The following is a 15,221-nucleotide window of genomic DNA, read 5'->3' as shown; positions in this document are numbered from 1 at the left end:
AGTGTTTGAGAGGCTAAAGTAAGATGTTGCAGAATCAGACCCCCCCCCCCCCCCCCCTGGATTTAGCATAGCCAAAAAAGCCTGGCCTGGAATTTAAAAAGTTACAGCTTGCCTAACATAGCAGTAACTAGAGATCAAAAGATCAAATTGGGGATTCTCTATTCATATTCGTACACAAAGGTTCATTGCAACTTGTTCTTCTCAATATGCATAGGTTTTTCATTTCCCACCATGTAATATGTGAAGGTGAATACATTTGTGCAAACTGTGTCTTGTCAAGAAGAAAATAGATACCTTGTAAATAAGAAAAATTTCTTTACAAACAGACAGAGTGATCCGCTGCCTGTCATAAGATGATTCTAGTCAGCTAGCGATTGCTTGAATTTCAAAAACCTGCATACCTTCCTTATTCCTTGCCCAATTCTGCCTGGATTTTCACTGATTCATGTAGGTGTTTTGAATGATACAATGAAAGTTACTTAATGTGAGGGTGTAGTTTCCAACTTAAGACACAAATGTTTACATTTATGTAGACTTTGGGTGCTGTTTATTGTGTTAATGTCTATTTCAACCTCAACTTGGGTGCTTCATGTATGCCTAATAATACTTGGTTTACACAAACTGTATGCACTGCTATAGCAATGCACCTGACTCATTGCATGACAAATTTAATCATCCTTTCTTTTTTGTTTTTGAAGACCCCCAGGTTTTGGCTGACACAAGTTTGGGTATTTTAAAAATGAATGGCCCGAATTCAGGAAGGTGGTACAATCTTTGTCCATGGTTTAAACCATGGACAAAGAGCTTAGGTTTGTATGGGGCACCAAGTGTCGCATGGCCTATTTGGTTACGAAATCAGTCATTTCGTGGACAAAATGTTAAACGAAATGAACTCTTAAACGAAATGAACGTTTCACCAACGAAATGGACAAAATGACTGATTTCGTAACGAAATAGGCCATGCAACACTTGGCGCCCCATACAAAACTACGGTCTTTGTCCATGGTTTAAACCATGGACAAATACTGTACCACTTTTGTGAATTCGGGCCATAGGGTCTATTCCATCCATCACCATGGCTGACTCACTCATTCATGCCTTTTCACTATGCTAATCATTTGCCAGGAATCGGAAGTCGAGTCATCAGACCTTTGCTGGGCATCGTTGACCCTCTGCACACCCTGTCCATGCCCAACAGAGTGACCACCTACAGCGGCTTTGACGTCCTCTGGTCAGTATTTGAACATTCCCACCATGAGGGGGTTGCAAACACACTTGCCCTCAACAACTTAAAGAGGAAATCCAGTCCAAATATAAATTAGTCTGATAAAAAAGAGTAATATCTTAGGAGTTCAGCGGTGAAATTTTGACTAAAATCGGATGAAAAATAAGAAAGTTATGACATTTTGAAGTTTTGCTAATTTCTGCAAAACAGTTCTTGTACAGTGGATATGAATATGCAAATGAGTGTGCTAACCATGTCATACCCTCACAATTTTCCATCGATTGCGTGCAAAAAAAAATGTGATGAAAATTCAATGTTTCTGTCACTGAAGTCTGAAACATGTTATTCTGGTTGAATAACTTCAGAATGGTGATCATCTTGATATACAAGGAATTGAGCCTCGGGCATAATTTGCGTTTGAATTAAAAAACTGGAAATTTCACAATTTTATGTACAAACTATATGGTAAGTTGTGAGGGAATGACATGCTCACTTTGCCATTTGCATATACTGTATATTCATGTTGACTGTTCAAGAACTGTTTCCCCAAAAAATAGCGAAACTTCAAAATGTCATAGCTTCCTTATTTTTCATCCGATTTGGATCAAAATTATACCGTTGAACTCGTAATATTTTACTCTTTCTTATCAGACTAACTTATATTTGGACTGGATTTCCTCTTTAAGTCTTTGTGTCACTTGGTGTATAAAGCACCCTGTGTGCCAAATTATTCTAGACTGCAATGTGTGAGTGAGTGCTGTGAGAAAACATACTTTTTTCAAAGTCATGTGACTTTTTGTAGAAGCATTCGTGCCATAAACACAGTACAACAAAGTTGTTGAGAAAATTGCAAACTTTGCTATGATGTAAATTTTATGGCATAGCTTTGGCTGTGATGCTTTCAGTGTACTGTGGCTTATTGCATTTTATCAATCAGTTTGTGCACGGTGGTGCATTTGAGCAAAATATGCTAAGTTGGCAAGTCGTTGACTGTGTTGGGCATACGAATGAGGCGCACAAAGTATGTGAAAATTGCCTGTAAATGCCCAATTTGGGTAAATAGCTTTGGTAATAAGTACAGCATTTGTAATGCGCCTTCGATCTAGTATCCTATTCTGAGGCGCAGAGGGACGTAATTATGAAAAGAATAGCATACATCATAGTCATAATTGTACATAAGAAGGTTGAAAAAGAAGAAAGAGATAAGTAGAGATATACACACCAATGAACAATTCGTTGAAAATTCAATCGAAGCAAGATGCGAACATATGTGATTTCAAAAGCTTTTTAAATGTTTCAATGGTCTCTGCTGATCGGATCCTCAGTGGAAGAGCGTTCCAGAGAGATGGGGCTGCAGAAACAAAGGCTTTTTCTCCGAGAGTCGAGATTGTTCTTTTAACTGTTAATTGTTTACTATTACATGAACGGAGATTTCTGCCAGGGACGTATTCTGAAACAAGGTTTTGCAAATATTTTGGAGCTGAAGAATGTACTGCTTTCCATGTATGAATAAGAATTTTAAACTCTATCCGCTTGGATACTGGTAGCCAGTGAAGATTTTTTAGAACTGGGGTAATGCTGGAGAAGCGAGATGTTCCACTGAGGACCCGAGCAGCAGAGTTCTGAGCACGCTGTAGTTTGGCCAGTTGGTAAGATGAAGCCTTGAACAATAATGCATTTCCATAATCAATACGAGACAAAACATACGAATGAATAACAGAGGCTGCAACTTTGTTTGATAAGGATTTTCTGATACTGTGAATATTGCGTAGTTGCAAATATACAGATCGACATGTGTTTGTAATGTGTGTCGCCATTGACATTTCAGGGTCAAAATAAACTCCAAGATTCCTACAATTTGACACAGATTGTACATTGACACATCCAATTCGTAATGACTGACTACGGACCTTTGCTGCCAGATGTTTTGATGCAATTATCATAAATTCACTTTTGTCATCATTCAGTTTGAGTTTGTTCCATATCATCCAAGCCCTCATATCATCAATACATGCTTCAAGTCTATGTCTGGTAGAGGCCTCACTTAAAGGATCAGAGGGATCGAATGAGCTGTACAGCTGGGTGTCATCAGCGTAAAGATGTATATGGATGCCATGGGTCCTTGCGATCTCTGCGAGAGGACTTGCATAAATGCTGAAGAATGACGGGCCCAGAACAGATCCTTGGGGGACACCATACAGAAGTTCAGCGAAGGATGACATGCACTCATTGATCCTGACTGCCTGCGAACGGTTACACAAATAGGAAGATATCCATGCAAGGGCAGATCCTTTCACACCTATTGAACGAAACCTTGTGATAAGAATATCCTTGTCAATGGTGTCGAAAGCTGCTGACAGATCAAGGAGCACCAAGAAAACAGCTTGCTTCTTGTCAAGTGCTTGATGTATATCATTATGGACTTTAATCAGGGCAGACTCGGTGCTATGATGCTTCTTATAAGCAGATTGAAGTGGTTCACTTAAATCATTCAGTTCCAAATATTCTTGAAGACGCTGGGCTACGACTCTTTCCAAAACTTTTGAAATAAACTTGAGATTGCACACTGGTCTGTAGCTATTGAGGGTGTCGGGGTCTAAACTGGGCTTCTTTAGCAGAGGTCGAACGACAGCTTGTTTGAATGAGCTGGGGAAGATGCCTGTTTCAAGCGATCTATTCACCATCAGTGTAATGCTTGGGAGAAGAAGATGTAAGTGTCTTTTCAAAATCCATGTAGGAACTGGATCTTGTGAGCTAGAAGAAGGCGGGGAACCAGCTATAATCTTTCTCACTTCTTCCTCTGATGCCAAGTCAAAGCTGTTGAGCGTGTGGTCTTTCTCAGTAGAATGAGCTGTAGTAAGATTTCCCCCTGTCAGCACTTCAGCATCAAGTGTTGCTCGAATGTCTTGTATCTTTGTTGAAAAATACCTGATAAACTTCTCTGCCAGCTCTTGGTCACTACGATGTGTTGGAAGGACAGATTTATTGCGATAATGAAGCATCTTGTCTATTACTTTATAGACATCTCTCTGACTGACACAGTCAGAGATCTGCTTCTCGTAGAATGATGCTTTTGCCTTCTTTATCATGTCCAAGACAATCAGACGTTGATCTCTGAAACACTGTCTATCTACTTCAAGTCTTGTCTTTCTCCATTTCCTTTCTAGTCTCCTCCTCAGCTTCTTTGCTTCTGTGATCTCTTCTGAATACCATGGGTTTGGTGGACGTGTGGCAACAACACATCGTTTAATGGGTGCGTGTTTATCCAGAATAGTTGATAGTGTTCTGTCATACTGATCAGCCAGCTTGTCGATGTCAGTCTCGGGTTTACGAATAAGGTCAGATGACTCCAAGTCTTCAGCAAGGGCCTCATGGTTTATTGTCTTCAATTTGCGATATACTATCTCCTTACGCCCAACTGCAGGTTTGGACATATGAAGATCACAGTGCACGGCTGCATGATCACTAAGAAAAGAAGAGACCTTTACTGACCTGATAGCATCTTCATCTCTTCTGGATAAGACATAGTCTAAAATATGTCCGCTGATGTGTGTGGACTCACAAACATGTTGAAGAAGATCATGAGATTTAATGATGTCTGCAAATTTCTTGGTATCTGCATTGGATTGATTGTCCCAGTGAATGTTGAAGTCGCCGACAATCACAAGCTTGGAAGGGGATGCAGATAACACAGACAAGTAATCAGCAAAGTCCTGAAGAAACATTGATGATGTTGTTTTATTTTTTCGACTGTATGGTGGCTTATAAATCACAATCAGCTTAATGGAGACTGAAGAATTGTGGTGAGGTGTAAAGTCGCAACACATACTCTCAAAGCTGGGGAAAGCGTGAGTCGACAAAGTCACCAAGTCTACTGACTCTCGATGGATAACAGCTACTCCTCCTCCAGTACGATGCAGACGAGGAGCATGTCGGAATTTGAAACCCGGAAGTGTAAGATCAGCTATGATTTTCCTGTGTTTTTCTTCATTGGACAACCAAGTCTCTGTCAAACACACAATATCAAAATCATGTTCAGTGAAGTAGTCAGCCAGAAGATCAGCCTTGTTACTGACAGACTGTGCGTTAATGAGGCACAGTGTGTAGTTTCTCTTCTGGTCATCTTTACTGATGGGTCTTTTACACGTTGTTGAGAAGCAAGGATGGCTTGGTAGAGTATTCACTTTCTTCTTCCTTTTGACACCGCCTCTGGTGCCTCTAATTGTAGGCTTCTTGGCACTGATACCGAGTGACTTCACAGTAGCCCAAACATCCGAGGAGACATAGCCATTATGGTTGAGATCAAGAAGAGCTGCTCTGCTGCACTGTCTCCTGTGCAATGTGTCTGACTCATTGTTGCCGTTTTCACACTCCTTTCTCTCTATTCGATCTGGGCCAGGGTTTGCCTCAATATCTCCGGCAACCAGTAATGATACATTGAAAGTTGCAGTAGCATTACTGTAGTAGCAGATTCTCTTTCCGTTGTACTTTATGACCGGCTTTAATCTATTGTTCACAGAATTGCCATGTGAAGAGGTTAAGGTTGTTTTGTAGGGATCCGCCTCAGTGGACAGGCTACACAACAGGAGTAGTGCAAGCAACCAGCTTAGGAATCCCATTGTCAAATGCAGTGAATGAACAGACGATAATCACAGCACCACAGAAGACAATCAAAGCACTACTTTCACTGGTGAAGGTCCAGCTTCATAGGACAATGTACCGACGATGAATAGAGTTTGTGTGCATGACTGACCAACAGCTAGTATGGCTGCTTCAGGTTGACAGTCCAAGCCAGCAAGTGAAAAACAAGTTGAAGGGCAATTCCACTCTACTACAGCGAGACAGACTCCATATTTTGTCTAGCAGATTCGCTTTGGTAATCTTCTGTCAGAAACAAAGCAAATTATTGATGCACTTTACAATGGCTCATCAGATTGAACTTGCGATGCTTATGGATTGATGGAGATTAATTGGCTTAATGAAATTAATTGATTACTTCACTTGTGTATTCATTTTAGCTTCCTACATGGACTGTATTTTTGTTTGTTTGTTTGGGGTTTTTTTTTAGGGGGGGGGGATGGGGGACAAGCAGTTTGTTTGATATCATAATCACAAAATGGGGAAGTTTCGCTTGTGTTGATGATGATGCTGTCCTTGTTCTTAAGTGGTGCCGAATGGATGGGACTCACTCATTGTGTCCATCTGGTGAGAAACAAAGCCGGCCCACCTGCTGACTTTGTCCATCCTAGCATCGAGGGCAGTGAAATCCTTCCCACACGTGTTCTTGATTCTGATACTGAACGTACCAGAGAACATGGAGTTTGCACAATTTCTGTGAATGATGTCATCATGTCACAGTCCAGGTTTTGGACATGAACTCGAAAAGCCCTTAAAGAAGAGCCTATCACCTTCTCCGTCTGTGCATTCTCACCCACAGCCACGCCTTGGAGTCATACACTGCCATTCCGTTCAACGAGCGCACGCCACGCCCTGACCATCCCAAGAACCGGCCCGCCTACCAGGGGAGTAACCCAATCAGTGACATCTGGTCCAGTCACGCCCTCAGGATGATCCAGAAGTACTTCAGGAGGTTGGTCACCAGCACAGAGAAAAAGAAGTTTTACTTTGGTGTAACCATCTGTAATTTGTTTTGTTTTGTCCTCTGTGTTTTTACAGTTGGTGTATATTCTCTCAGAAAAGAATATCTTGGAGTATGTTTATTAATTTTGAATGAAATACCCACAGTTTGCCATAAATATTTTGATGTGTTTATTGTAAAGGCAAAATCATAAAAGCTGATAGATGATCATGAGTAATTAACTCAGAGTCCTGAGCATAGCTTCAGCTGTTGCACTTTTATCCGATCTTTTTGTTACCTCAGGTGTTCAGTAATGTCATTTCTCGGACTAATTGCGTTGAAAGTAATGGAAACTTTTTGCAACATTAGGTAGGAGATCCCTGTCTCCATACTCAGTCCTTGGGGTTTTCAATTTGATCCTATGCAAGATCTGGTCGATAACTAAAGTGTAGCAAAATTTAAGTTGTTTGAATTACATCCTGCTTTTCAATGTATTTGATATTCATGGTTCCGTGACAGCTGCTCCCACAAAATACCTGCATGCTAAACCAAACATAAACTCTGCCCACACATATAACCCTAACTGTAGTCCTAATCTTCACATCGAACTAAACCTAAAACCCTATCCTAACCCTATTTAGTAGTCCTTGGAGGAAATAAGACCAGAGCAGTTGTTGCAGGAGCAAATGTCATGTCTCTGATCGTGGTACAAGTATCATGTGACCCCTTTGGGTGAGATTTCAGTGATGTTACAAGTCACTATCACATAAAATTTTGTGTCTCAGGGCTGTGTATGACCCCGAAGACTTGGAGGCTCGCTCAGAGATGCACCTGGCCAGTGTGTTCGCTGGGGTCGGCTTTGGTAATGCGGGAGTCCACCTCTGGTGAGTCAAATTATCCTGTCTTTCTCTCTCTTCTCTCTCTAGCTGTTTATCTCCTTTTTTTTCTCTTCTCTCTCTCCCTCCATCTATCACTCTTTCTCTCCTTCCATCTATCTCTCTTTCTCTCCTTCCATCTATCTCTCTTTCTCTCCTTCCATCTATCTCTCTTTCTCTCCTTCCATCTATCTCTTTTTTTTTCCTTCCATCTATCTCTTTTTTTCCTTCCATCTATCTCTCTTTCTCTCCCTCCATCTATCTCTCTTTCTCTCCTTCCATCTATCTCTCTTTCTCTCCTTCCATCTATCTCTCTTTCTCTCCGTCCATCTATCTCTCTTTTTCTCCTTCCATATATCTCTCTCTACTTCCATCTATCTCTCTTTTTCTCCTTCCATCTATCTCTATTTCTCTCCTTCCATGTATCTCTCTTTTTCTCCTTCCATCTATCTCTCTTTCTCTCCTTCCATCTATCTCTCTTTTTCTCCTTCCATCTATCTCTCTTTTTCTCCTTCCATCTATCTCTCTTTTTCTCCTTCCATCTATCTCTCTTTTTCTCCTTCCATCTATCTCTCTTTTTCTCCTTCCATCTATATCTCTCTCTCCTTCCATCTATCTCTCTTTCTCTCCTTCCATCTATCTCTCTCTCTCTCCTTCCATCTCTCCCCTCTCTCTCTCTCCATCTCTCTCTCCATCTATCTATTTTACTTCGTTTTTATCTCCCTCTCTCTCTCAGCTGCTCTTACTCTGTGCCTATTTTTTTTTCTTTCACCATTATTTGGAATTGGTTAATTATACTTTGACGATTAATGCCACTGGTAATTTTGAAGAAAGCCACATTTATCACTGCTTCTAGTATGAATATTCACATATTCTTGTGAGTTTTGACATACTAAATGTTTGTAAAGCTGTGATCGAGTTTCCATGAATTCAGTGATCAGCCAATCATGCAACTGATCAATCCGTCAGACAGTACCCTGGCAAGAAGACATTCAACAACTTGCACATTTGATCTATTTCAGTGAAATATTTTGAGTTTCAGTTTCCTGCATTGCAGAAATCAATTTCCCATAAGCTCCTGCTATTACCTCATGTATTTGCGACCTGTTTTGGCACAATCTGTATGGAATTTTGAGATGGCGTTGAAAGGGTTAAAAAGATTGTGTTTATGCAACACCTTAAAAAAAGAAATGCATGTCACTTAATTGGTCTAGCATTTGCTAGAAAGTACCACTGCTCACTTTCACATTGAGCATGCAAATTCTGGTAGTTGGACAGATTTGTTTAGTACAAGATCGATGTCATGAACTCCTACAGTTTCTTCATTGAAATTGCAGGGTCTTTTTCTTTTCCAGATGTAAGGTTACATCATACAGTCATGTCCTTTGCTAGGACCAAGCTTGTTAACATGTGAAGTGTTGTATGAAACAGATAGTGAATATTCAATATTCATAGAGTGAAACACATTTTCACATTCAATGAAAGATGAGACACTCAAATCAACCAAGTGAAATCAGTCTAACAGAGCATCTCATCTTTCGCCTCATGTGAAGTCTTCCACCGTAGCCCTTATACTGCTACGTAATCATGTAAATACTAACACTTACCTAATTTCTGTTTTTTCTTTCTGAGCAGCCATGGCATGTCATACCCCATCGCTGGCAGGGTGAAGCAGTACAAGTCAAGGGATTATGATGTAGATCATCCCATTGTGGTAAGCTACCTGAAATGGTGATATTTTCTCTCTTTTCCTCTTTTTTTTTCTAATCAAATAGGAATTTTATTCATTTCCTGTGGGAACCTGACCAGTGTGAATCAAAATGTACCAAGGATTTCATGATATCGTGGGAAATGGCGTAATGATTATAGAATTAAACTAGAGAGGGGCCGTCAAAGGCGGCAGACCCACGCCTAAGTACAAAGTCGGGGTAAACATAATGTGCATTCGGTCATCTACCAGAATTCGGCCACTTAATTGCCAGTGTGCTTTATCACCAGCCAGTGAGTTCTACCAAAGATCGTACACTGAAGTGTACGATCTTTGGTTCTACAGTCACATCACACGCAAATCACATAATTACACATACGGTATTAACACTCATTCACGTACAGGAAAGTCCTTAAGTCTCCTCCAAAAATCCATCGAAAATCCCAAATTCCACCGTCAAAAGTGCAGAATCGGAACTTTTCCAAGCGCGCGCGAATTAAGTCCAGTTTTAAGAGTATTGTCTACGCGACGGGTCGCGGAAAAAGCGCTAAAAATCGAGAAATACGCCGTTTTCTTGCGGGATATTTTGATTATAGCAAGCCGAGAGTGTGATGATATCAAAGGTCGTATGAGTGTACGATCTTTGATGGTATCCACAAAAGCAAAAAAGAAAAACAAAATTTACGTACCCCCTAGGCAATTACCCCTATGATTAGTGTCTACGGGAATTATTCAATGCAAGGGTTGAATGCAAATGTCTACTGCACCAGTATTCGGCCACCAACGAGCGCCGCAACGTCCCCGGTGCAATTTTGCACCAACAGTGTAGAGCGCGATGCATTTTCAGCGGCCTTGCACACGCATTGACATTGAGCACGCATATCGTGCAGTGTGACTGCGACCGAGCAAAATGCTCCTCCAACGAAAAAAAACAATCAATGTTAATTTGAAAAATCATCAAATATCAAAGGTCGTATGAGTGTACGATCTTTGATGGTATCCACAAAAGCAAAAAAGAAAAACAAAATTTACGTACCCCCTAGGCAATTACCCCTATGATTAGTGTCTACGGGAATTATTCAATGCAAGGGTTGAATGCAAATGTCTACTGCACCAGTATTAGCCCACCAACGAGCGCCGCAACGTCCCCGGTGCAATTTTGCACCAACAGTGTAGAGCGCGATGCATTTTCAGCGGCCTTGCACACGCATTGACATTGAGCGCGCATATCGTGCAGTGTGACTGCGACCGAGCAAAATGCTCCTCCAACGAAAAAAACAATCAATGTTGATTTGAAAAATCATCAAAATACGGGCCAGTTTGTGATGACGGAGAACGAACTTTCATAAATCTAGAAGGACATAGTCCCTCAAATAGGCCTAAACGTAAATTTCGGAATTCTTACGAACATTTGAGCAGCGAAGTCGGATCGTTGGGGAGTTTATGTCTTCGTATGGTAGCGGAAAATCGCAAAGTGAGAAACGGGAAATTTTCGGAATGGTCACTATACCATGGGGTCAAAACTTCAAGGTCACACAGAATTTGCAAGGGTCAACCGATTATCACCAAAATCTAATCGATTCTTTCCTGTCATTATCCAAACATTCCCTGAACATTTCGTGCAAATCCGTTTACCCGTTCTCTTGTTATCTTGTACACAAACAAACAAACAAACAAACAAACAAACAAACATACAAACAAACAAACAAACAAACAAACAAACAAACAAAAAAAACAAACAAAAAAACAAACAAACAAACAAACAAACAAACAAACATACGGAACCCTTTACATAACCCCCTGCCGATTTTCATCGGCGTGGGTAAAAACAACAACACACAAACAAACAAACACTGGAATCAGCGGGATGATTGGAGTTCCAACGCTGTATATAAAAAATTACACATACAGAGAAAATAGCATGAAGTTCAAATGAACCGTTTTCTCCGTGAATAGATTCTTGTATTTCAGTGTATGTTTCATTGTGTATTTCAAAGTGCACTTCAATTACTTCAGCACCTTTGTCTTCCTGAGTATGATTTTTGTCATGTCATTTCATATCATTATTGAAAAGTTTGTATTCTATGATTTCTATATCTTCCTTGAAAGTATCACTTTACTCTATACTGCCTCTGGATGTTGATAAGTAATAATTTATAGTTGTTAGTTGTTAGTTATTGGTGTTGTTTTTTTTTTCATCTTCAAATATTCTTAAGAACTTGTGATATACATTGAAGTCACATGTATGTGCAATAAAGTGGAGTATTGGATTGCATATTCCAAAATGTTTTAAAGAGACTACTCGTGTGTTTAACTGAGCAAGCATTATGAACCATGACAATTCAGTAATTCGTTGTGGACAAGGTTATTAGCCTCTAGAAGTCTGTAAATTATTATGATGATTGTTCTTCCCTGTGGTGTATGTAGTATTGGATGTTCACTGTCTTAGAGCAGTAAATGTTTCTCATGCAGTCATTGTAGACATGATAAATAAAGGGATGATATGATATTGGTATAGAAGGGGGGATTCAGATTTTAGCCTTTTGCGAGATTATTGAAAACCACTTATCCTCAGTATCAAGGCATGTTGAAAGAAATTCAAGGTATTTTTTGATATTAAAGGTGCATTTCTCATTTTTTCCCAAGCCTCACGGTCTGTCGGTTGTAGTCACGGCACCAGCCGTCTTCAACTTCACGGCGTCAAGCTGTCCAGAGAGACATCTGGAAGCAGCCAAACTCCTTGGTAAGGCCAAAGAGAACCAGCAATTAGATTTAAAAAACCTAATTATTCCTAGCTGAAGTCATTTTGTCTAGAGATTTTCACTGTGAAGTAAGAATTGATTTTGATGGCAATTTGTTTTACAGGGCTGCTGAAAGTGGGATGAATGCTTGTAAGCATGCAAGGATGCCACAGACAGTTTTAGACTCCCTCCAGAAACATAGGGCAATGATAATAGAGTGCCTTGTCTATCTAGTAATAGCTGTGAGGTGGCTCAGTCGGTAGTGAGTTTGCCTTGCAATCAAGAGCCTGGGGTTCAAATCCCATTAAGTCTGGCTGATTCATCACCTCTAGTAAGAGGCAAGAACACAACTCACACACATGAAGATCCAGCTTTCCTCTCAGTAAAGAGCATGGTACAAATATTTCAATGCCTAATTTGTACTGTCTTCAAGTTTTCTACCAGTGTCATGGACTTTTTTTTCCTTTTGTCTACGCCTGTCTCCTGTCTCCATAGGGACGGACATCACTGGCGTGAAATTGGAGGATGCGGGGAAATGTCTGGCTGATACGGTGAGGCAGTACATGTACGACCTGGAGGTTGATGATGGTCTGGAATCCCTTGGCTACGACTCCTCGGACATCCCAGCGCTGGTCAAGGGAACGCTGCCCCAGGTAAGATGATATCGTGTGTGTATTTGTGTAGCCTGCGAACGAGACTTATGAATGCTATACCATTATGAACTTCTTCATTGCAAGTACAGTCCAACTTCAGTTGTCTGGCTATTTTTTGTTCCAAATCTCTCTGCTATCCAGATTGTGCTTCATGCCCATAATTGTGTTTTTCATACACTTTCAGTGTAAAATCTTACTAAAACCAACCAAAAAAATAAAAAAAATAGTCTCTTGCAAATACTAGGCAATAAAGAATGGTCAAGAAACAAAATTCTGATTACTGTGATATGATGTAATATCCAGCAGCAGTGCTATCACTAGAAGGAAAAAAAACATTAAAAAAACCATCAAACATGGTTTGATGGTTTGATAAAGAAAAGGGAGAGAGAGAAGAGAGAGGCCTCCTAATTTTGATTATTTTTCCTTGTCAGCAGGGGAGTAGTTAATCCTATTTCTCTCCACCAAGGACATAATCTTTTGCTGGTGTTGGTTTGTTTGTTTTGTTTGTCTGTCTGTTTGAAAAAGAAAAAAAACAACAACAACATTGTGAACGGATTTTGATGAAAGTTACAGGAAAAGTTGATGATAACACAAGGAACTAATGATTAATTTTTGGAAGTGATATGGGAATTTTTACAAATTTTGGAAGGATTTTTTATCTTTTGGCAAATAGGGTCAATGAACTTGGGAATGCAAGCTGCGCGTATTTGAGGTTTACATGCGCGCACTAAAGCGCGTGCTGTGCTCAAGGCGCCATGCAGCAAGAAGCTGATGAGGTGAGTAAACACAAGGCTTCTTTATCGTTGGGAAAATTGGCGATATCAGCATGCATGTTCTGGCGAAAATGAGTTGCTTGGCGTAGGTCTGCGCTCTGAGTGCTTTTCTAGTTTGTTAATTTGTTTGTTTGTTTGTCTGTTTACCTAATAACTCAAAAATTTGTGAACGTCAAGGATGAAACTTACAAAAAAGTTGATAATGACACAAGGAACAGATGATTGAATTTTGGTAGTGATCTGAATAACCGTCTGGATCCAAAATAATTTTTCTTTTTTGAAGGGTTATCAGCGGCAAATAAGGGTCAACCAACAAAGGAGTTCAAGCTGCACATATTTGAGGTGTGCATGTGCGTACTGAATGCGCTCGAGGCAGTGTGCAGCTAGCCGCTGATAGGGTAGCTAGGGGTAGGTTGTAGGATACAACCAAATTGCTTCTTCATCACTGGGAAATAATTAGGGCAATTTTTAGCATGCGTGTAATGGTGGAAATGAGCAGCGTGGCGGAGGTCTGTGCTCTCCGAGTGCTTTTCTTGTTTATTCTATTTCCACATCATGTGGATTATGAAATGCGCAAATATCATGTGTATTATAATCATAGTAACAGTAAACTGACAACAGTTTATGTATATATACCCGAGAATTAAGTGCTAAAAAGTATTGTGCTTAAAGCCTATCTCAATCCATCAGCCTATCTCTATCCAGCCCTAATATCACTTATTCCATCCCGATATGGCCATATAGCTGAGGTTGGACTGTAGACTGCGTCCAGTTGTAGCATGTCTTTTTAGAAGTAGACCCGTTTCATTTTGTGTCCAAAGTGTATGTGACGATTTTTCGCTGCTTCATTTTGAATTTACTGCGTCATGAAAATAATGAGAGAGTTTGTGTTGTACCATCTCGACTGCATTACACTCCGGATGACATTTACGTAAGTACTACCTATTGCCCTGACATTCTGGTTCTGTGTGTTTGTTCTATTTCACTTATTGCAGTGCCGCATAGATGTTTGTTTGTTGGTTGGTTGGTTGTTTTTGGAAAATCTTTCACAATCTTTGCTGCACAGATTGTTTGTCTCATGAGTATTCATAGCACTATGAAAGATCTGGATTTGTGATTTGTAAAATGAGAATAACAACCTCCTTTTCACCTGAGTCAAATGGCTCCAATGAAGTATTGCAATCATTCACCTGTCCAGTGTACAATAGTTGTTATACCCCCAGGGGCCCCCTTGTGTGTGTGTGTGTGTGTGTGTGTGTAAGGGGGGGGGCGGGGGAAGGGGCCTACATACCCAAAGTTAGAAAATTCATGATTTTTACCAATTTCACCTTCTGGAAAAGTTGGGGCTGGAATTTGACGAAAACTTGACAAGAGTCATTAGTTGGATGGGGGGGGGGGGGGAGGGTGATTATATAGTATGTATAAATAGTGGTGTAAGTATCCCCAAGGGAGCCCCTAGGGTGGGGGGGTCTAGCACCAAAAAGTGAATCTCAGGGTTCTTTTGAATAAGACAAGATTTCCTCGGGTAAAACGCCATGAAGGTAAAGTACACTGCTCAACCGTATTGGAAATGCAGTTGAATTGAATTGAATTGAATTGAATTGTAGTTGAATTGAATTGAATTGAATTGAATTGAATTGAATTGAATTGAAACTTAGATTAAAGCAA

The 15,221-nt window shown here is 40.3% G+C and overlaps 1 protein-coding gene across 1 annotated transcript in view; it reads left to right on the top strand.

The window, feature by feature from the left end:
- LOC139735609 (hydroxyacid-oxoacid transhydrogenase, mitochondrial-like) overlaps positions 1–15,221 on the top strand; it is a 28,732-nt gene that overhangs the window by 11,179 nt on the left and 2,332 nt on the right. Inside the window, exons 8-13 of the mRNA XM_071646365.1 lie at positions 1,126–1,231; positions 6,663–6,815; positions 7,589–7,687; positions 9,314–9,392; positions 12,033–12,129; positions 12,623–12,780. Of these exons, the coding sequence (XP_071502466.1) occupies positions 1,126–1,231; positions 6,663–6,815; positions 7,589–7,687; positions 9,314–9,392; positions 12,033–12,129; positions 12,623–12,780 (692 nt within the window). The remainder of the gene's footprint in view (positions 1–1,125; positions 1,232–6,662; positions 6,816–7,588; positions 7,688–9,313; positions 9,393–12,032; positions 12,130–12,622; positions 12,781–15,221) is intronic.

This window comes from Diadema antillarum, unplaced genomic scaffold, assembly GCF_040938485.1.
Source record: "Diadema antillarum isolate AM-2024a unplaced genomic scaffold, OU_Dant_1.0 seq00000586_RagTag, whole genome shotgun sequence".
NCBI classification, from domain to species: Eukaryota; Metazoa; Echinodermata; class Echinoidea; order Diadematoida; family Diadematidae; genus Diadema; species Diadema antillarum.
Note: the sequence above shows the minus strand (reverse complement) of the source record. Positions and strands in the feature narration are given on the sequence as shown.